We start from the raw sequence: 23,654 nt of genomic DNA, 5'->3' as shown, positions 1-23,654 counted from the left end.
CTTTTTCTCTTGCTCTCTTTCCTTGTGGTTTGATGGCTTTCTTTAGTAATACGTTTGATTTCTTTTGTCTTACTTTTTTGCTTACTTGTTATAGGTTTCTGATTTGTGATTACCATGAGCATATTATATAATATTCTATGTATACAACAGTATATATCAAGTTGATAGACTCTTTAGCTTCACCTCTTTCTAAAACCTTTACTTTTGCTCTCCCCTCCTCCCACATTTTATGTTTTTGAAATCACATATAGTCTCTTGTTTAGTGTGTGTCTATCCATTACCCTCTTATCATTGAAATAGGTGATTTTAGTACATTTGTCTTTTAACATTCATATTATCTTCACAGGTAGTTGATCTGCTACCTTTACTATATTTTTACCTTTACAATTGATTTTATTGCCTGAGTTTTTTTGTTTTTTGATAATTTTTTTTTATCTCTGTTTGTGCTCATTGGTTTCCCACTTAAATAAGTCCCTCAGCATTGCTTGTAGAATTGATTTCTTGGTGATAAACTCCTTTAGTTTTTGCTTGTCTGGGAAGCTCTTTATCTCTCCTTCCATTCTGAATGACAACCTTGATGGATAGAGTATTCTTGGCTGTAGGGTTTTTCCTTTTAGCACTTTAAATATATCGTGCCATTCTCTTCTCGCCTGTAGGGTCTCGGCTGAGAAGTCCACTGATAGCCTGATGGGCTTTCTTTTGTATGTCACACGTTGCCTTTCTCTTGCTGCTTTTAGGATTCTCTCTTTATCTTTAATTTTGGACATTTTAATTATAATGTGTCTTGGTGTGGGCCTCTTTGGGCCTATCTTATTTGGAGCTCTCTGTGCATCCTGTACTTGGATGTCTGTTTCCATCCTTAGGTTAGGAAAATTTTCATCTATTGTTTCTTCAAATAAATTTTCTGCCCCTTTGTCTCTCTCTTCTCCTGCTGGTACGCCTGTAATCTGAATGTTAGGGCACTTGATGTTGTCCCAGAGTTCCTTTAGACTGTTCTCATTCTGTCTAATTCTTTTTTCTTTTTTTCTGTTCATCTTGGGTGATTTCCTCTAGTCTCTCGTCTAGCTTGCTGATCCATTCTTCTGCATCCTCTACTCTGCTACTGAGTCCCTCTAGTGAATTTTTCATTTCCAGTATTGTATTCTTTATTTCTGATTGGTTCTTTTTTATATTTTCCAGTTCTTTGCTGATGCTTCAAAAAGTGGGAAAACACAAGGGATTGCTTTTTTTTCTAGTGCTATCTGAAAAAAATAAGTGAAAAACTATAGTATAGGCGTATAAATAAGATATAAAGAGAAATGAAACCACCCTCTTAAAATATCCTCTCTTTTTATAAAATTGAATAAATGAATCTGATGTTTCTGAAATTGAGGAGCTCTCAGAGGTGCATAGTAGAAAATGAAGGATTTGTGCTGTAGACTTTTCTTCATGTTCTACCTCAGTAATGAACTGTATGTTATTAAACTTCATTACTGACTTTTAAGAACCATATATTCCAGATTCCATCTTGCCTCTTTTTTTTTGAATATTAAGGAAATTTTTGCTACTCAAAAATGCCTAAGATCTTACCTCTCTTTCAAAACCTGAAAATCATTTTTTCTTTTCCTTTCCTGGAAAGTGGCAGCGTGGCATGGGAGAATTGATTCCCCTATGGGGTGGGCGTGGGAGTTTGATTCTTTTACTGAATCAGCGATCACTTGCATCATGAGAGATCAGTTTCTTTAGTGCTAAAGGAATCTCCCTCTGTGTACAATGAAGATGCTGGAGTATATGATCTCCAAGGTCACTTCCAACTCAAATATTCCATAGTTTTATGCTAAGAAAAAACTATTTACTTAAATTGGAAATTACGATGGTCCCCATTAGAGAGGATTGACTTGGTATATGATCATATGAGGGTATCTGATCACATGTATGAGCTCTCCTTGTAGCCTTTATTTCACTTTTATTTGCACTTCTTCCTAATTTGCCCTCCAGAGAAGAAAGAAATGACTTGAGTTTCATGTATCTTCCATCAGTTTTATTACTTGTTTCATATTTCTGATGAAAGATTCGAAATGAGTAGAGAAAGGACAGTCAAATGAAATGCAATTTGAAGATTTGTTTCTGGATTCATTTTTCATATTGTTTTTCCCCCTTATTAGAAAGGATTAGTAAGAATAAGGCATAGCTATTGAAGCGTGTGTTTTACTGATAAAATAAGTGACATTTTCTTTGTGCCATGTCTCCACCTGTGGTAATGGTCAAGTGATCGTTAATGATGCCTGATTAGGGTAGTTCAAGACTTCACAGTTATACTCACCTCAATTACACATGACTGAATCAAACAGGAACACACCACTTAGTACCCTCATCCATTTATTTAAAGAAAAACAAGGAAATTGGTTAACTTTATCAGCAGATGTAGCAACTGTTATAGGGAAGAAAAGAAATATTTCTGAGTGCAGTTACTTAGCCATTAACACAAATGTACTGTGTGTTCTCTATAGTTCTTTATTTTATATGCCATCTCAGTCCATCTTCATAGTTATTGGCCCCATTATGTTTTAGCTCATGTTTAGCTACTATTTAGAATATATTTTATTAATGACTTCTTAATTTATAGTTTCTGCTCATTCAGTGGCAATAAATACTCCTTCCACTTTTTATTTCTCCAAAACTAAAGCATCTTTCTGCGTCTCACGTCCCCCTCCCCTCTTGCCCTGGGGCTGGCTTTGACTGCCCTTTGTGGACATGTCAGTGGGCCGGGGCGACTGCTGGCTATAACTGACCGTTCGAGTGCGGGCTTCTGCTTTTACTATCTAGTTCTTTAGAGAGTTTAGATCTTCCACCATAAGGAACATTTTTAAACAATCCAGAAAACAAAGCATAAGTCACACACCGTCAAAAGTATTTCTTCATAGCTATTATTCATAACAAGAGGGTAAGACAAAATTAGAGAGTGTGCCTCTGATAAGAACAAACCCCAACTTGTCAATAGCCCTCTGGAATGTGGAAGACAGGAAAATGTCCTTGTGGCAAAAATGTGTTTGTTTGCATTTTTTAAAAGTCATTATACATTCTTGTGGGACTCTTTATAACAGTTATAGTATCTTGATAACAGTTATAGTATCAACAATAAGATAAAGAAACAAAGTGGATATATAGTTTGGGAACTCTAAATTGCATTCAGCATTCATGAACTGTGCTTCTACAGTAAACTGTATCAAGACACAGGAAATGAAGTAAAAGAAGTCTTTGATAAGGAAAATTCAACTTCTTTTTCCACCCCGGAGGTCAACCATTTAGTCTCATCCACCTTATTACTTTAAGTAGCAACACACAAACAAATATATATGTAGATATATAAATTATGCTCAAGTCTCCGCCAATGAATCCAATGGACCTTTTTCTTGTTCAATTTAAGTTGGCTTTTCAGCAGCAATTAATGCCATTGGCAAAACTCACTTTCTTGATATAGTTTTTTTCCTTAGCTTCCATGAAGCCATATCTTCCTGGTTTTCTCCTACTTCTTTAACCTTTCCTTCTCAATATCCTTTGTAATCTCTTCTTTCTGTGATCTAGAAAATAAAGCTTGAAGTTTTGATTCTTAGACTCTGTTTCTGTTCTGATAAATATTCCCTCTGCAGATTATCTCATTAACTTCTAAGATATACTCCAAATGTGGTTTTCCTTTGAGCCCGCCCCAGTCTTTCTAACTCAGGATATGCATCATCATCAAGCCAATTTAAAAGCCACAAACCTGAGAGTCTCCTTAATGCCTTCTACTCCATCAGCCTACAAATTCAGTCCATCACTGAGCCTAATCAACGTTACCTACCAAAGATTGCTCTCTTCTCTTTATGTCTCTCCAGTTCCAGCACTTTAGTCCCCCGTTCTTCCTCCTGCCTCAACTACTGTAATAGGCTCCTAACTGACCCTTCACCGTGGGTTCTCGCGCATGACCTACTTATCTCAAGTCCATAGTCTGAGAAGTTCTTTTAAAAAGAAAGACCTCAGCCTGTAATTCTCCTGCTCAAACACTTGAGTAGATTCCAATGTTGTATGGATTTAAAAAAATCTTTAACATGAACAATATAGTCTGTAGAGACTGTCCCCTCTCTTTTTCTTCAGCTTAGTCTCACTCCTCTCTCTTTCCCTCTCTGTTCTGGGCACACTGGCCTGCTTTTAGTTCCTGGACTTTTAGTTTCTAATCTCCTACCGCAGGGCCTTTGTATATGCTCCTTTCTCTAATCAAAACACTTTTCTAGTCCCCCTTCCCTCTCGCCATCTTCATCTAGTTAATTCTGATTCATCCTCCAAATTTTACCTTCCCTGACCTCATACATCTCCCTGTGCATCTCTTTGTAACACTGATGACATTCTAATTTGCCATCTGTGTGTGTGGTATTTCTTGAGTTACTATCTGCCTCTCATTAGACTGCAAGGTCAATAAAGGCAGAGATACTATCTATTTGGTTCCCTGCTTCATCTCCAGAACCAAATACACTGCAAGACACATAGCTGCTGAATACATATTTTGTTGGGTGAAAGAATTTTGTCCATTAAGTTTGTCACCTAACCTCAAGTGACCTATCCATCAGAGCCTCTTTTCCAACAGCTACTGGCTTCCTGCTAGCACAGGCGCAGCTCATTTTCAGAACTCAGGTTATTGGACTTTGGGCAAGTAGTGCTGTTTCCAACTGAGGTCGAAAGAACAAGGCAAAGAAGTGAAGGGCCACAAGGGAAAAAATCAAATGAATATGAAGCAATGCAACCAATTCTGTTGTCTAGCTTGGAAACTAGTGCCAAAAACAACCCCAAAGAATAATTACAAAAATTTTCAGGAAATCATGACATCATTTGGAGAAGACTTTTTTGAAAGACATTTCTTTGAATATGTGAGTGTGTATTTGTTTTCAAACTTCTGTCTTATTTTACTATATATTAACAGTAAGTCATTACAAAATGATTGCTAAAGAGAGGTAAGGATAAGAAAAGACATGGGTCTTATGACTGCTCTATCTAATGCCTACAATAGGAAAACTTTGGTTATTTGTTTGCTTTATCATTAATGTCATTAACTATCTCCATTAATGAGTCTGTTCAAGTTTGGTCAGATTAAAGCTTTGAGACTTTTAGACATTATGTTGGGGGGTAGGTCAAATTGAAGAATTCAGCACAATCAAGCTTCAGTTAAGCTTCTAGAAGAGTGTTTTGTTTTTTAGTCATTATCAGATTGCCTTTACATAAATTATGATGCTTATGCATTTTGCATGATGGATGGAGATGGCAGAAGCTGCCAGTTTTCCCCTAGTATTTAATTTTCCTTTCTTACATGATAATAACTGTTGGCTGGGCACATGATTGCCCTAGGCATAGCCGTATAACTAGCTCACGGCCAATGGCATGCCAGTGGAAGCAATAGATGCACATTTCTGATCATGTCCTTGAAAGAAGGATAGAGTCAGTCTCTCCCAATCACTGACTTTTTACTTTGAGTGGTTTCCATGCCAACCAGGGAGTGATGGATGAACCATCTAGGACCATGGAGATGAAGTATGACAGCAAAGAGAAGTAGAGCCTGGATCCCCTAATGGGAGAGCCACCACATCAGCTCTGGTCAGCCGAATTCCAGGCTTTTGTGTGAAACAAGTTTCTATCTTGTGCAAGCCACTGGCTTTTTGGGTCTCAGTACTACACTAGCAAAACTTACATTCAAATTAATTTAAAAGATATGTGTTAATGCAAGAATTTGGAAAGAAAAAACAAACTAATTTATTTGTTCAGTTGATGCAAAAGCCAGTTTAGAGAGTAAAGTCTCCTCATTGATAGACTTGTGCAATTTTCTAAATCACAATGATTACATTTCATGGGTTATTATATCTGAGAGCTCACATCATAGTATGTAGAGAAGAGGGAATTAACATTTACTGGAGGTTTGACATACTTACTCATTTAAACTCCTAAGTAATTGTGTCAGTTAAGTGGTATTCAGGTCCATAGCTAATGAGTCCGGGAACAGGGATTTCAACACAGGTTTCTCCTATCATAAAACATATTTTCTTCTTGTTATATTATCACTTTCAAGTTATTTAAAGAGACTCTACTACTATATGAATACCAAATCAATAATAAATATAAGATATTTGAGAGAAGTCTTAAATTAAATTGCATTTTATATTCTTATATTTATTTTTGCATATGTAGTCACAGACATGTTGACATTCTGACAGCTAACTCACTCAAAACTTAGAAAAATTAATGTGACAAAGGAAAATATCTCTTTTATCTTAGCCCTATTATCTTATTTAGATTATTCTTTTAGATTAACTGCTCAGAGTTAAATACTCATAAAGTAAAAAAAAAGGTTTTCTCTAACCCCAGGAAGTATTTGCTTTGCTCTTTTAGCTATCGTTTCCTTTACAAGCTGCAGTAGGAGACTTTGTTTCAGACATGTTATATAAACCATTTAGCAAATTCCCCTTTAATTGGCCATTTTGACTCCCTTTCACAGCACACATCATCACCAACGGAACAAATCAAGTGACTTTTTTTCTTTTACTAGTGAACTTTAAATAAGCATAGCAATTTATTATAATCAGAAGAACTAGATGTTTTCAGCTCACTGTTGACTTTCTTTTGAGCTATCGGAAGGTGAAGAGTAAAGTTCAGCAGCTCTGGAATGGATCTTGTCTCCTGTTATGAATGTTTCACAACGTCCTGAGGTTATTCACTGAAATTGTTTCTCTGCTAATCAAGATTCTTTATTAGTATTTTCTCTACTAGATTTTTAAAATTACGTTAATATTCTGCAGCCAACTTTATGGGTTTCCTCACCCAATGTCAATGCTTAAAACTCCTTTTCCTTGCCTGCCTCGACTACTGAAGCTGGGAAAACCAGATTCTCACATTTTCAACCCCCCATGCAGCTAGAGGAGGTCATGTGGGACAGTTGTAGACAGTGAGGCACAAGGGAACACCTGTGGAAATTTTGCTTTTCTGTTTAAAAAAAGAAAAAGAGTATATCTGGTTGTCAGTAGCCGCTTCCCCCCCACCCCACCCCCCCGCCATGTATGCCCCTTTTCTCCTGCTTTCTGGTTAAATATGATGTTAGGAACTACAGTGTCCATTATGAAACATGGGACCGTAATTTATTCTTTACTCAGACACTGTTTCAGATTTGCTTCTTCCCTCCATGACTAGAACGCAGTATTAAATGCAGTGTGTAGAATGTGACGCCCTAAGATACAACTTATTGTCCTACTCCTTATCCTACTCCTTATTAGCTCTGTGATTTTGGGTGTTACTGAATTTTTGGTATGATAATTATCACGTCTATAAAAATAGGCATTTAAAAAATCTAACATATAGGAATGTTATAAAAATGAGAGAGAAATCATATAATGCCTAGCACATTATAAGTGTCCAACATGTGGTAGTTATTCTTACTACTTAAACTCTTTGAGTCTGTTTCCTTGTGTAGACTTATTTGATACCTACAACATATAGCCTTTCACACCGCTCCATACATATGATGTATCTCCCAGCTGCTTACATTATATGATATTGCCCTAAAATCTTTTTAAGGACAGTCTCTCAATGGTATCATGCCCAAACAGTGTTCACACTCCTCATCCAAGAAAGGAGCAAATCAGAGTTTAAAGGGGTGCTGCTATGTGAATAGCTGTTCATCTCAAGGAATTCAGCTTTGTGTAATGAATGAATATCTTCATGTTTTTTTCTAGTTTATTCATATTTAATTAAACTTTCAATGATTAGAAATTATAGCTCCGCATGTATTCGTAAAAAATAATAGAGAGAGATTGTACATTTGATAGTTTGTGTTTTTCAAGGAATTGATCTATTTCATCTAACTTGTCAAATTTATATGTGTAGTACTGTTCACAGTACTTCCTTATTATCCTATTGATGTCTTCAGGGTCTATAGTGATATCTCCTGTTCCACTCATGACATTTGTCATTTGTATCTTCTCTCTTTTGTTGTCAGTCTTGCTAGAGGTTTGTCCAACTTTATTGATCCTTTAAAAGAATCATCTCTTTGTTACATTGATTTTTTCCTATTATTTTTATATTTTCAATTTCATCGATTTTCTGAATTATGTTTATTTTCTTCTTTCTGCTTGCTTTGAGTTTACTGTATTCTTTTCCCAGGTTCTTGAAGTGGGAGCCCAGGTGATTGGTTTGAGACTTTCCCTCTTTTCTAATGTATGTATTTAGTGCTACAAAATTTTCCTCTCAGCCCTGCTTTAGCTGTGTCCCCCAAATTTTTATATGTTATATTTCACTTTCATTCAGTGCAGTGTATTTTTTCACTTCCCTTGAGATTTCCTCTTTGATTAGTGGATTATTTAGAAGTGCGTTGTTTGGTTTCCAAATGTTTGGAGACTTTCCTACTACATTTCTGTTATGGATTTCTACTTTGATTACATGTGGTTGGAAAACACACTCTACAATTTAAATTATTTTAAATTTGTCATCTTGTTTATGTCCCAGGATATGGTCTATCCGGTATATGTTCCACATGCACTTGGAGAGAATGTTTATTCTGCTATTGTTGGATGGAATGTTCTATATGTGTTGATTAGATTCTCATGGTTAGATTATTGGATGATGACATATTTGAGTTTTTCTATATTCCTGCTGATTTTCTGTCTACTTGTTCTACTGATTATTGAAAGAGAGGTGTTTATGTCTCTAATTATAGTTATGGATTTGTCTATTTCTCCTCTCAGTTCTGTCAGTTTTTACCTCACGTATTTTGCAGCTCTGTTCTTTGTTGCATCCACATTTAGGATTTCTTTGTCTTCTTGGTGGATTGAGCTTTTATCATTGCATAATGTCTCTTTTTGTCTCTGATAATTTTCTTTGCTCTGATGTCTACATTCCCTAATATTAATATAGCTACTCTTGCTTTCCTTTGTAATGGTTTCATGTTATATTACTTTTTATCCTTTAACTTTCAATCTGCCTATACTGTTTATTTGAAGTCAGTCTCTTAAAGAGAGTATATGGTTAGGTCATCTTTTTTAATCTGCTCTACCAATCTCTGTCTTTTAATTGGTGTTTTTAGACCATTTACATTTAATGTAATCATTGATATGTTAGGGATTTAATGTGCCATTTTATTTTTCGTTTTTAGTTTGCTCTCTGCATCTCATTTCTCTGGGGTTTTTTTATTTCTTTCCTGTGAGTTACTTAGACATCTCTCTAGATTTCTATTTTGAGTTATCTCTGGTATTTTGAGTACATCTTTTTGCATATCATTTTTAGTGGTATTATTATATATACATAACTTATCACAGTCTACCTGTGTCCTCATTTTACCAGTTTGAGTAAGGTATAGAAATTTACCTCCCTTTCTCTCTTTTTACCACTCCCTCATTTATGACAAATGTCTTAAATATTTCCTCTACATACATTTAGGACCACATCAGAAAGTACTGTAATTTTTACTTTAACCATCAGACATAATTTAGAAAACTCAAGAGGAGAATGAAAACCTATGGTATTGACCTATATGTTTTGTTTACTGTGTTCTTTCTTCCCTCCTCATGTTCCAAGTTTCCTTCTTTTATCATATCCTTGCTTTATAGAGAGCTTCCTTTATCCATTATTTTTGGGTATATCTGCTGGCAACCAATTCCCTGAGTTTTCCTTCATCTGAGAATGTCTTGAATTCCCCTTCATTCCTGAAGGATGTTTTTGCTTCTTGTAAGATTCTTGGTTGACAGTTGTTTTCTTTAGCACTTAAGAAATATTGTGCCACTTCTTTTTGGCCTTCATCGTTACTACTGTGTTTCTAATTATTGTTATCCTATAGGTAAGATTTTGTTTCCCTCTCATTTATTTCAAAATTTTTTTTGTCTTAATTTTCAGAATTATAATTATGATATGTAGTTTTTTGGGTTTATCTTGTTTGTGTTTTGCTCAGTTTCTTGAATCTGTAAGTTTGTCTCTTGCTAAGTTGAGAAAGTTTTCAGCCATTATTTTTTTGTGTACTTTTTCATTCCTATGCTCTTTCACCTCTCCTCCTGGGACTGTGATCAGATGAATGTTAAAATTTTTGCTATATCTCACAGGTCCCTAACGCTTTGTGGGGTTTTTTTTTTCAGTCTATTTTTTCTCTGTTGTTTAGACTGAGTAATTTTTACTGTTATATCTTCAAGTTCACTGATTCTTTCCTCTGTACTTTTATTTCTGCTTTTGAGTCCACCACTGAGGTTTTATTTTGATCATTGTATTTTTTTCTAAAATTTTAGTTCTAAAATTTCCATTTGATTCTTTTTTGTACTTTCTATTTCTTTGCCAAGACCTTCTGTTTTTCTGCTGAGGCTCTCTATTTTGTATTTATTTCAAGAATGATTGTAATTGCTTGTTGAACCATTTTTGTCATGGCTGTTTCAAAATCTTTGTGGGATAACTCTAAAATCTTTGTCATCTTGGTGTTGGCATTTATTTATTGTCTCTTTTTGTTCAGTTAGAGATCTTCCTGGTTCTTGGTATAACAATTGATTTTCTATTGAAATCTGGACATTTTAGTTGTATTTAGGAAGAGGAAATGGAGAAAGTACAACTAGTCCATCTCTTCCACTTCCCAGAAGTGGAAGTCTGTAACTCTAAGTATCTTTTAAAACAGATATTTTTTCTCATTTAGGAAGAAATATTCATTATAATAAAGTTGTTTGTGAGGAATAAATATAAATGTATATAACATCTTCAGATTCAAATGGAGTTGTGATTTATAAATGTATATGCAAATGACTTTTTAAAGTATGTTCATTAATCTCACATGGCAGTGAAAGATCTCTTCTGGGAAAAGTTATATATTTACTTCATATGTACAGTGTGTTATTGTTTTATATTTATTCTATATCTATTTCATATCTTTTTTTAATTTTCTGCTTTCTTTTTCCAATATTCTCGATAGATCTAGATCTATGTATGCATGCATATGCATATGTGTTTATATTATGTATATATGTTTAATTTTTCCTGTAATCAAATAATAGTACCAATATAATTTTATCATTTTATTCTACTCTTAATTTTACATCAAGTTGCTCATTACTAACTAAAATCTTAGGATGGTTGTGAACATTGCTAAACAAGTATTAAACTCAATTTTACCCTTTCTATTGGAACAACAATTGTATCAATCTCATTAAGTATTCTTTGGGTTGTATAACTTAATTTTAAGGAAAGGAAAATTTATGACATTTTCTAATTTCAATGCCAATATTTAGAAAAGATGCCTATTTGTGTCTTTGAAACATAATATAAAAAGAAATGTAACTATTCAAATCAGATTTTTCTAGTTAGTGTATTTTCTAAGGAGAAATCCTTTGGGGATTATTTTTAATAGCCATTTCGGTGATTTTTTACGTCTTTGTTTTGTGTTCTATACCATTTACTTATATTCAAGCTTCATACTAATAATATGATTGTGAAATCAAAAACAGAAATGATTCAACTAATTGTGGAAGGCTAGAATATTAAAAGGTGTCTGTATTCTTTGCTAATTAAATAAATCTTTGTCTACAAGATGAGGTTGTTTTCTCCTGATTCTAAAAACGCTGCTACTTTATTTTTAAAATTCAATGATATAAGCTGTAGCATTTCTCACGTTGAAGTGTCCACTGGTGCCTCTGTAACAAATGGTGCTTCTCAAATTCCTAGTGAGAACTCTTGCTCTTTTGAATTCTTATCTGTGTCTCAGAATCTCAGAGCTAGAAGGAATCCCAGAGGCTATCTTACACCTAACATATACATGAGTATAGTAACTCCATGACACACCAATCTCCACCCACTAAATCTTATATACTTTCGGAAAGAAAGAGTAGGTTTATCTCCTTATGTAAAAATACCAATGACTAGTAATAGCCTATGCAGAACTCTCATGGCTATTGACATAAATTTTGAAGAAAATTTGTAAACTAATGTTATGATTTTCATGTTTCCTAATTCCTTTCATCAGCTCATATAGCTAAAACATATTCTTTTTGAACTTTATCGTGGAGAAAGTAGAAACATATTGCCAATGATGTTTTGCCCCACAAGTCCTATCAAAAATTCCTCAGAAGATTAAAAAAGTAATTATTACAATACAAAATGTGTTATATGTTGCATCTTTATTTATGGAATAGGTTCCACTCATTATCAACCACATAAGCAATCATTATCATGCTGAAACTTAAATAAACTTAATTTAATCTGCACAATGAATGTTCACATGTTCAGCATTATAGGCCTTAAACAACTCCTCATTGCTTACAGGATGAATTAGAAACTTTTCATCAGACATACGAGGCACTTTTTGAAATGCCCACTTCCTTCTTCTTTCTCATTCTTCTGCAGTCTTATGGAAATTCCTAAAGTCCTTAACCAGGTCATCTTTCATGACACCTCCATGACTATGTACAGTTTATTCTCTTAGTCCAGAATGTTCCTTTTATGCATGGAAATCTCAACTTAGGTTATCTCCTCCATAAAGCTTTTCCTAACCTTTTGTTCGTCTGTGGAACTGAGCGATCTCCCTTTTGCCCACACTGTCCCTGACCCATAGAGGCTCTTTATCATAGTACCTAGAACTCACTTCATTGCCCACATGCAGTTACATGACTGCGAATTTCTTGAAGGCAGAGCTGGCTGTCACATCTCTCCCCACCCTCTCTTTTTTTTCTTGATGTGTCAGTGCTAAGAGTTTCACATGGTCCATAGCAGTAAATAGATTAATGTTCGGTTTTGCTCCATATTGCATAGCTGTAGGTCGAGAAAAGGGCTTTCATCCCCTTTCCCCACTTCTAAGCAGAACTTCAGAAAATACAGAGTCCTGAACCACTTTATTATTTGAAGCACTCAGAGTACTGAAAAATTAAGAATTTCACAATGAAAATATTTTTTTTCAACCCAGACATTCAATTTCTGTGACTGTGTGTTGGCAATATGTCTAATTTTTTTTGGAAATCATTTCAAAAGGCTTAAGAAGGAACTTTTGTTCTGCCATATGGGTTGTGATTGGCTCACTTCCTCAGCAACAATCACCTGTCCCAGGTCCATTTAGTCTCAGCCACAGTTTCACAAAACCCGATGTTAAAAGATTGCTGGTCTCTGCACTAGTGTGCGCCACTGAGAGGGGGGCGCTTGAGCTCTGCATGGCCCCTCCCCAAGTGCTCAGATTAGGGAAGTAGGTTAGACATGGAGTTACTCTATATCTGCTGGGAAAAATAGGCCAAGAAGAATATTCTCCTTCACTTTTACACAGAAATAAAATGATCTATTTAAGACTGTCTCATTTCTGACCCTAAAATTGAATATTCAGACTCATCATTTTATTATTTCAGTTATTAAAATGTAACGTGTGTTTTAACAGAATTTATTATTGAAACAAATTTCAGTGTTATCGTTGACCTACTGTAATGCTCTTTTAAAATTAGCATTTGAGTAAAGATACTCATCTGAAAGCACAGACTTTTACTTCTTGCATCTATTTTTCTATTATTTTAATAACTGATTTTTAGACAAGCCTCTGTTTTGTATTAGTCTTTCAAAAAAGACATCAGTATTCCTAAAGATTACCCAGTATTCACTCCAGCTAATAATTTTTTATTATATTGCTCTAAGATGAGTTTCAAAATAAATAATTGAACGAAGAAAAATTTTTTTATTTGAAAACAGAGTGACATGGACGAACTTGATGACATTCTCACATCCATATTCAAACATGAGATACCATATTATGAGTTCCGATCCCTCCAGACTGGAGTCTGCCCTCCCAAGGAACGTGAGTATTTTCCAACTGCATCAGTTTCTCTTCATGTCACATGCCACTGTATGTAACTGGTATGTAATATCAATCATAGCCAAGAATATGGCAGCTTTATTGCTGATTAAACGTTTTAGACAATTCCCATCCCCTGGTGAGAGAGCACACTAGTACATACTTCTAGAGATCCATTCAGTAATTCTTTTTATCACAAGCCCTAGAAATGTTTTTATTCTAAATATTTTTATTCTAAAGAAATGTTTGGACAAGTACATTTATGATGGAGATTGTTCATCACAGCATTATTTATGATTACCAAAATGGAAATAACTTAATCTTCCAAAGGTAGGTAATTGGTTAAATAAACATTGGTACATCCATTAATGCAATCTTCATGAATGAATTTTATTGTAAATTGATTTGCTGGCTGGAGTGATGCTTTGACGTAGACTTCATTGAATAAAAGCAATGTAGGTAGCAGTAGATAGAGTGTGATCTGTTCAAAAAAGCACTTATGTTTAATAGCATGTATGTTTACATATATATTGATGGTCTGGACAGATGTGCACCTGTTAACAGTAGGATATTTGGGTTGTGCAATTTCAGGGATTATATTTTTTTTTCCATTTTGCTTAATCTGTGTTTTCTACAATGACTGTGTATTATTTGTATCATAAAAAGAAAAATATATATAAACATCAAGAAAAGTATATATAGGAGCTACTACAAGAAAAATCATACTTCTAAATGTTATCATGAGCTCAGTAGTATATTTTTGAAGTTGTTTGTTCCCGTAGAGTTTGTTGACATCCTATTTATAATTCACTTATATGCCCAGTATGTGCCAAACACAATGGTCGAGATGTAACGGTGAGTGAGACAGGCATAGAGCTAAAGAATAGGAGAGGTTGCAGGGGGGTGGCCCCGTGGCCGAGTGGTTAAGTTCGCGCGCTCCGCTGCAGGCGGGCCAATGATTTGTTGGTTCGAATCCTGGGCGCTGACATGGCACCGCTCATCAAACCACGCTGAGGCGGCGTCCCACATGCCACAACTGGAAAGACCCACAACGAAGAATATACAACTATGTACCGCGGGGCTTTGGGGAGAAAAAGGAAAAAAATTAAATCTTTTAAAAAAAAAGTAGGAGAGGTTTACTGTGAGCATACCGTAGGGCTAAGGAGCAGAGGCTTTTTCTGTAGAGTTTCTGTATTATTTGAAGCGGTTTTATCATGAGGCTGGCAGGCCTCGGGGGAGCAGTAAGAAAAGAATGGGAGCCCTAAGGCACAGCTGATTGTGACTCACCTGGACATGGGAGAACCTTCAGCATGTATGTGAGGTTACTTGACCGGGAAAGGTCAAAGACAGGCTGGTTTTAAATAAATAATCTATGAGATTAGTGAAAATTGATATCAATTTCCCATATACATTTTAACAATATATAATTCACTTAGAAAAGTTAGAGATTAGGGTAGGATAGAAAAGGAAAATGGCATGATTCCTTATTGAAGACACTTATCCCCTAATTGAGGAAACACAGTAGTATATATGTCATAGTAGAAAAAATCAATGTGCTAAACTTTGTGGAGTTGATTATATTGACAACAGAATTTTAGAGAAAAGCTATATTATTTTTTAGGATGTGCTTCATAAAAGAGATGGGAGTTTACCTAGATCTTAAATGTTGTGTCCAAGTGAGGAAAGAGAAAGATAGGAATTCTAGGCAAGAAGAAGTGCATGCAAAGGTATGAAGATGGAATTACGACATGGTTTTTACAAATTCCCTCAGAATTGTATTTGTTTAGGTTTGTGGAATGAGAGTTCTGGGGTTGGAGGGGATAGAGTGGTTTTGGTCCCTCATTTTTATAGGTAAAGAATTCTAGTTAAGTTTCAAAGTGCTTCTCAGTGCCTTGCCTAGTAGAATAAGAATTTTAGAATTGGAAAGGATGGAATAGATTTGGCCACTTATTTTTATAAAAAAAAGAATTCTGCATGGGTTAAATCAGAGCCGCTGATAATGTGGGTCTGATCCAGTAGGTCTGGGGCAGAGTTAAGTTTCTGCTTTTCTAACCAGCTCCCAGGTAAAGCTGATGCTGCTGGTCCTCAGACCTCTCACTGAGCATCAGGGCTTTAGAGCTGTGGTTCTCAAACTCGGTGCATATTATAATTAGCTGTGGAGCTTTGAAACATCCCATGCCTAAACCATACACCCCCAATTGATGAAGAATCTTGGGGTGGGTCCCAGCTCTCAGGTGATTCTAATTAATGGGGAGCCAAGGTTATCAGCCCCTAATTGCTGCAATGTAGTACAGACCTACAAAATAATTCATCTTCATACTGATCTTTGACATAGGGAAAAATATTTTTCTCTAACGTAAAAACAAAAAATCTCTTTACAAAGGTTAGAAAGTTAATAGCATTCGAACATTTTGAACCATTGCTAGAATTTGATGATTATTCTGTATTTGAAAAATATTTTAATAAAAACTTACGTTTTTAGAAACAAGCTAAAAATGGAAAATTCAGTGTAATCTAGGTAATTCATTCAGAAACCTTTTTGCTAGGTATTTCCAGATGACACATGCTGCTAAACCTACAACAGAAGAAAACAACCCTCATAACATTAGGCTCTAATTCCCAGTGGAAGTACAAAATAACACAATATGAATTACATAGTAAAAATATCCAAGACAGACGTGAATATGATTCAACTCATGTTTTGCTTGCTTCCTTGACCCTATAATCTTGGATCGATGTCAGCTTCAAAATAGCTGGTCTTTGAGACTTTGCACCTGCATTTTCATAATTTTCAAGTTGGGTGGATGATAAGGTTTGAGATGCCTTTATACATAAAGTGGAGTTAATTGAGGGAGAGCACTGAGGAAAGAAATGGTAAGTTGTTGAGGAATTTCTGTAGAAACACCATTAGCGGTTTTCTGCGGAGTAAGTTCAGCAAACAGTGATCAGTTATAATTCCAGATGTCCATCCTCTTAGGACCGTTCTTCAACTATTTGGTGAAATGTTTTATTTTTTAAACATGTATTATTTATGACTGTATATTTTAGCTCAAATAAATTGGAGGTTAGGACATTGTAAGGGGAAGGTAGTCACAAGGAATTGACAAAGTGTACCTTGAGTATTGACCTGCCCTAGGGATGAGCCGTGGAGTTATCCGCAAATACCTACAGCTCTTGAAAAGTATGGAGCTAAACGCTCCATCTGTCAGAACTGTTTATCTTATTATTGCCCCATCCTTGTTTCTTTGCCAAGTTGTTTATGGTAAATTCTGGGTTTAGTTCCCTGTCACTTCATTTATAATAAGTAAAGTGCTATTTCATGCCTTTATGTCGTGGTCATTTCCACTCCTGTCTAGCCAATGAATTTCCTCATTTGACTTTTTTCCCTAGGCAAGCAAAGTTGGGGGGGGGGGTTGCAGAGATAAAATAAAAAGTATGCAAGAAATCAAGTCGGCTTTAAGATTCTCTTACCTTGTAATGCTTCATTATTGATTTAAAAATAACATTTTCCACTGATAAGAGTTTTCCATAGAAGAAAGTTCTCCCCGGGAGTAGACTAGTGAAAGATTTCTGAATGCTCTTGCTCATTTCGTGTACTGTGGGCCTTTTGAACCCGATAGTTACAGAAATAATTCATAAACAACTTTCTGGTGTGGGAATCATCAGGGACTGTGAGACCAACACAGGGAATTTTAGCAGGCAATTTCTTACTGATACATAAGATAGCAGAATAGAAAGTATCAGAGCACATCCCTCAAAGTCAGAGTAAGTACCCTTTTGAACTCCCATTTTGGTTGTAGATGTTTATCAATACACACCTAGTCTCGGCCACCATGAAATCACTGAGTGCTGCTGACTTGGCATGATGGTGAAGCAGAACAGCACACCTGGCCAAACGCAATTGCTTTCACCCCTCAGCAGCAGTCCCCAAGGCTAGGTTTCAAGCCATCTTCTGTAGTCTAGTAAGTCTTAACTGCAGCAGGTCCATGACTTTCCCTAACTCTTCAGAACTCTTCCAAACGCTGGGCAGTGCAAAGCATCTCTTGTCATGGATAGGAAGAAATAAATAGCTAATTTGTTTTTAAAAGAGGCTACAGTTGCTGGTTCAATCACCATAAATGGCAGTTAGTTTAGGAAAAAGGAACCTAGGTTACATTTGGGCAGATTATTTACCTTTACCCAGAAAGGAGACCTGGATTAGTAAAGCCCTTGCCAGTTTCTAGGAAAGCATGCCAAGGCATATATCCACTTACAAGTAGCAATATCTTAATCTGAAAGGAGATGGCATACAATCACCAGTGACATGTGAAAGTAGAACTCAGAATATTATCTCCTAACGTGTCTATGAAATATGGAGCATGGAACTGGATATTCAGTATATACATACGTAGTAGTCACTGTAGTTCCGAGATTTATCGTCGACTTACCGTCCTATCTTTAGATTCACACAAAATAGCTCATTTGCTGAGTAGAAAATAACTAAATGTCATTGGGTTGTCTCTTTTTATATCATCAAATAATTTAAACATGCAGAAAAATATAGAGAACAATATTAAAAAAAACCCTTGTACCCCTCACTTGGCTTTTCCAAATCTTAACATTTTCTTCAGATGTTGTTTTTAAAGAAATAAAACATTGTAGATCTAGTTGAATTTCTCTATTCCCCTTTGTGATTCCACACACTTGAAAAGTAGCCATACTTTAATTAAATTTCTTGATGAGCATTCCTGGGCAGTTCTTCATCCTTACTACATACATTTGTTGCCATAATTCATATACTGTTTTGTAATTTTGTAAATTTCATGTAACTATCACACTTTTTCTCCTTCAACTTACTATTTTTGCCCAACATTAATTTTTTATATTTATACATATAAATATGTATGTAGATCTAGGTCGTTCATTTGAAATACTCTAGAGCATTGTATTATTTGATTATACCACAATCTGTATCTGCTCATCTATTAATAGATGATAACATTCCCAAAATTTTTATCTTCACAATGCTACTGTGAACTTTCTTGCATATGGATTCCTATGCATATGTGTATTAATTTCTCAGGAGATATAATTACCAATAGAATTTATGAGTTAAACAGACATGTACTTATTCTACAGTGCTATATATTTTCAAATTTCTGTGGAAAATATTAGTACGAATCTATAATTCCACCAAGCAGCATCGTGCCATTGCTCCACATCTTTTCTATGTTAACAATTGTGAGGCAACTTCCTGTGGCCAGTCTGAGAGCTGTGAAGTGGTACCTCACTCTTTAATTAATATGTTCATTATGTGTATAGTTGAGCGTCTTTTCTTCTGTTTATTTACAATTTCTTTTTTCTTTGATGAATTTCCATTTAATAGTCTTTGTTTATTTCTGTTGGTTATTTTTTTCTTATTGAGTTTTGGGAGTTTTTCTTTTTAAATATATATATATATATATATTAGGGATAGTAACCATTTCCCAGTTTTTTGAGTTTTGTTTGTTTGTTTGGTGAGGAAGATCAGCCCTGAGCTAACATCTGTTGCCAATTTCCTCTTTTTGCCTGAGGAAGAAGGTCCCTGACTAACATCTGTGCCAACGTTCCTCTATTTCATGTGGGATGCCGCCATGGCGTGGCTTGATGAGCGGTGCTAGGTCCACACCCGGGATCCAAACCTGTGAACCCTGGGCTGCTGAAGCAGAGCGCGAGAACTTAACCCCTACACCACCCGGCCGGCCCCACCATTTGTCAGTTTCATACATTGTAAATATCTACTTAATCAGTGGCTTGTCTTTGAATTGATATCGTATCTTATGTAGGGATACAGTTAAATTCGTAGTGAAACTTGACGTCTACTAGAGCTGATCCCCACCTCATTCTTTAAATTATTTTTGTTCTTCTTCCTACTTTATTTGTTCTATGATACTTAGGATCAGTTTGTAAAATTCCATGAAAAACTCTAATAAAAGTGAAATAAAATTATAGATTAATTTGGTAAAAGCTGCTATTTTTATTATACTTAATGCTTTCTAACCATAAGCATGATACTTCATTTATTTGGGTCTTTTTATGTCTTTCAAAAGAATGTTATATTTTTATAAAATTTTTGAAAATCTTTGTTAGATTTATTTCTAGTTATTATTTTATTGTTTTGTTAACATCAAAAATCTTATTTTAAAATTATATTTTTTAATTATTTGTGACTGCCCCTTTCCTTCCTGCCTATGGGATTGATCCATGTGTCTTATAAGGTATTATAGTTCTACGCAGAAAGAGGAGTTTTTGCAAATGAAGAATTGCTAATCTTACTCCCTGAAAAGAAAATTAGGAACAGATAGAATCAACATTAAGGGTATTTTACAAAAATATATATGTATTTTTTTTTTAAGGAAGGAATTTTATTTCTTTTAAAGATTGGCACCTGCACTAACATCTGTTACCAATCTTTTCTTTTCTTTTCTTCTTCTTCTTCTTCTCCCCAAAGCACCCCCAGTACATAGTAGTGTATTCTAGTTGTGAGTGCCTCTGGCTGTGGCACATGGGACGCCTCCTCAGCACGGCCTGATGAGTGGTGCCATGTCGCGCCCAGGATCCAAACCAACGAAACCCTGGGCCACCGAAGCGGAGTTCAAACTTAACCTCTTGGCCACAGGGCCAGCCCTCAAGAAATATTTTTAAATGTTTCCTGAAATATGAATGTTGCAAAGCGTGAAGTTATATGGACCTTTTTAGTTTTCATTTCAAACCATCTGAAAAGAAAATCTGAAGCAATGAAGAAATCAATGTAAAAGAAAGAAAGTGATCAATATTATTCCTCATTCTGGGATGAGAAGTAATAGGTGGTAGGGAAAAAATGTAGTCATGTGAACTCACTTCAGATTTGTAGCAAACGCATAGGGGTTAAGTAAATACACTAAATTAGAGACAGATTTACATGTAACACCTTATCAAAACTTGTAGTGATTAAGTTGGAGATTTGACATGTAAATTGACTGTTAAATTATAGATTTCCCCACTTCATTTTTTTCAAGAACACAACCTACATGTACAGATTTTCACATCTCCTACCAAGGATATATTTAGCATATTCTCGTTAATTTCATGAACCGATGGTTCAATTTGTATCAAACAATAATAAAATAAAACAACCACTTTGAATCCTTCGAAATGGTTTTTCACTTGAATAGCCCAAAAAAGAGCTATTTCTTCAGTATTATACTACTGTTATTCACTTTTACACTGTTTCTTCAGAGATTCGATATTTCTCCAGATGTGTAGTTTGAAAAGTTATACTTTTAAACATCCTAACTGTGGTTGGAGAATGTATGTAAAATATTGGGGAGGGGAAGGAACTAACTAAGGCTGATACCAGAGCCAGAATTTGGCCTTCCCCATATTGAATTATTCCCCAGACAGAGAAGAACCTCTGGCCTTGAGTCCACAGGGAGCATGGGAAGATAGAACAATATGTGTTGCAGAATCAAAGAAACTTCCCTGGGCCGAGGACGCATCCTAACGCTGTGGACACAGGCGATGTGCTGTCCTGAGTCCAAGAAGCATCTCTGAACGGCCAGCCCTTCTCCACCTTTCAACAGCAGTCATAATTACCTCTCATTCTGCCAATTTCCCTTTCCATAACAACCCACATTCTATAATAATTGAGGACCCTGTAATTATAGATAAAAAGGGGAGCCTGCAAATGTAATATTTTTCTCCCAATTAAAAGAACTTTAATCTAAAAAATTCTAATAAGCAATCTTATTTGTTCATTAGTGTTACAAGTGTAAACAAAGTGCCAGATACTCTTCTAGGTACTCCACACACAGGCGCCCCATATAGAAAAGTCTGCCTTCATGCAGCTTTTACTTTAGTGAGGGCAACAGGATAAACAATTCACCACCAACAACAGCAAAATAAGCAGTATTATTTCAAATAGTGATACTGGTTATGAGCAAAATAAAACAAAGTGAGAGGACAGAGAGTTGGGAGGTGATGAGAAGCCATGCAAAAATTTTAAACATAGTTTGATGTCATCTAATTTACACTTAAAAAAATATATCTTGCTGCTATGCAGAGACCAGATCCAGGTGTGAGAGAATGGAAGCAGGGTACCAGGGAGGAGGCCATTCCGGTGGTCTCAGGGAACATGAGGGTGCCTCTCACCTGGTGGTAGTGGTGGAAGTGATGACACTTGCTCTTATTTGGTAGATATTTGAAAGTGAAGATGGTGGAGCTTGCTAACAGATTGTCAGAAGCCCAGGAAGGCGGTCATCTGTTGTTCTCACAGCCATGGCCTGGACAAGATCATTCTATAGAGAATGTAGTCCAGAGCAAAGGTCTGCATCCTGAGCAAAGCAATATTTAGAGGTCTGGAAGAGAAGTTTCTATACAAGGAGATGGAAAAAGGAACACCTACTGAAGTAGGAGTGTGGTGTGTTGAGAGCCAAATGAAGAAAATGTTTCTGAGAGAAGGAAGTGATCAACCATGTCATATCCTACTGCAGGGAGTAAGAGTGGAAAAAGGCCGCAGAATAATTAGTGATTTACGGAACCTTCATTAATGCCAAAAATGTCCCCCAGTGGATCCAGGTATTCCCAAATCCTCGCACCAAGAATATCATGTAGATCTATCAGGTTCTCCTGAAAATCTGTATCAATAGATAGTGTCTATAAAGCAAATACTGCAAAGATGAAGAATTATAGTTCCGATTACCCCAAGAACCCCCAAATTCTGCAAATATCTAAAAGTAGTTGGAAATGCAGACTGATTCAGAGGATGCAACATGTCAACAAGTGAAAGGAAGCACTATCCAGAAGAAACAGAGAAGAGGATTATGTACAGTTTTAATTAACTGCCCCTTGGGCACATTTTCCATTGTAGTGAACCTAACTTTCATTTGGTATGTACCCTTCCACCATTTTAAGCATCTCTGAAATTGAAGACTGAGTTGAGATATACAGATATCAGGATAAAGCATGAATAGAAGCCTACAGGACAAATTATGAACGGGGCAGCATAAAATAGAAGGGACAGGGCAGCAGATGAGTGAAACAAAAATGGAACATATTACGTTGAGAATCCGAAGTGCACAGCAACAGCAAGGTTAACAGCAAATACTATCCTCTAGGAAGGAACTCTGTCTGTTTGGTTCATGGGTTCATTCCCAGTGCCTAGAAGAATTTCTAGCACTCAATAAATATTTATTTCGTTAACTCATTAGTGGCAACAAAGTTAACCATACACTAAAAGCAATAAGACCCTGGTCAGAAGTAGATATAGACTAGTAATATTTGAGCTCCCCCCAAAAAAGAGTGCTTCTTTGTAGGAATATAAGGCAGCTATTTATAATGTCATTTATTGTCTTGTCTTTGCTTTTCTGCTTCTTATCCATGGCATCTGCCATTGGCAGAATGAAAAGCTGGCATACAAGCCTTCTGAATGTGCTGCACTGGACTGTGTCAAATAACCAAGACACATAGCTCCTCTCCTCTGGGCTGACACACAGAATACAGGTTTTTCAGGGTCGACAATAATAAGCATCTCCAAGTTTATCATAGGGTTAGGGGAAAAACCGTAAATACTATCCATGAGTATCTGATAACAGGAAATATCTCTAAGAGCAACTCATTTTATTAGGGACACATGGCCTCAATTACATACAAACACACACAGACACACACACACACAGGAAATGGAGGCTTTTTTGATCATGAATTGAATAAGTTACTGCTTAAGAAACTAACCATACTTTTGCAGCTGTTGTGCAGTAGTGATCCTCAAACCTAGAGTTTCTGTCCTCTGAAACTCTTGACAGGTTCAGAACTCCCCCACTCCATACCACCTTGTTACTAACCCACCCCCAAAACACCTCCTTCTATGTCCTGAGGG

The 23,654-nt window shown here is 35.8% G+C and overlaps 1 protein-coding gene across 5 annotated transcripts in view; it reads left to right on the top strand.

The window, feature by feature from the left end:
- BANK1 (B cell scaffold protein with ankyrin repeats 1) overlaps positions 1 to 23,654 on the top strand; it is a 314,872-nt gene that overhangs the window by 92,822 nt on the left and 198,396 nt on the right. For all 5 annotated transcript variants that reach the window (XM_044766386.2, XM_044766385.2, XM_044766384.2 and 2 more), the window contains exon 6: positions 13,678 to 13,783. In XM_044766386.2, coding sequence (XP_044622321.2) covers positions 13,678 to 13,783 — 106 coding nt within the window. The remainder of the gene's footprint in view (positions 1 to 13,677; positions 13,784 to 23,654) is intronic.

The sequence above is a fragment of the Equus asinus genome, chromosome 3 (genome assembly GCF_041296235.1).
Source record: "Equus asinus isolate D_3611 breed Donkey chromosome 3, EquAss-T2T_v2, whole genome shotgun sequence".
NCBI classification, from domain to species: domain Eukaryota; kingdom Metazoa; phylum Chordata; class Mammalia; order Perissodactyla; family Equidae; genus Equus; species Equus asinus.
This window is presented reverse-complemented; position numbering and strand designations above follow the sequence as displayed.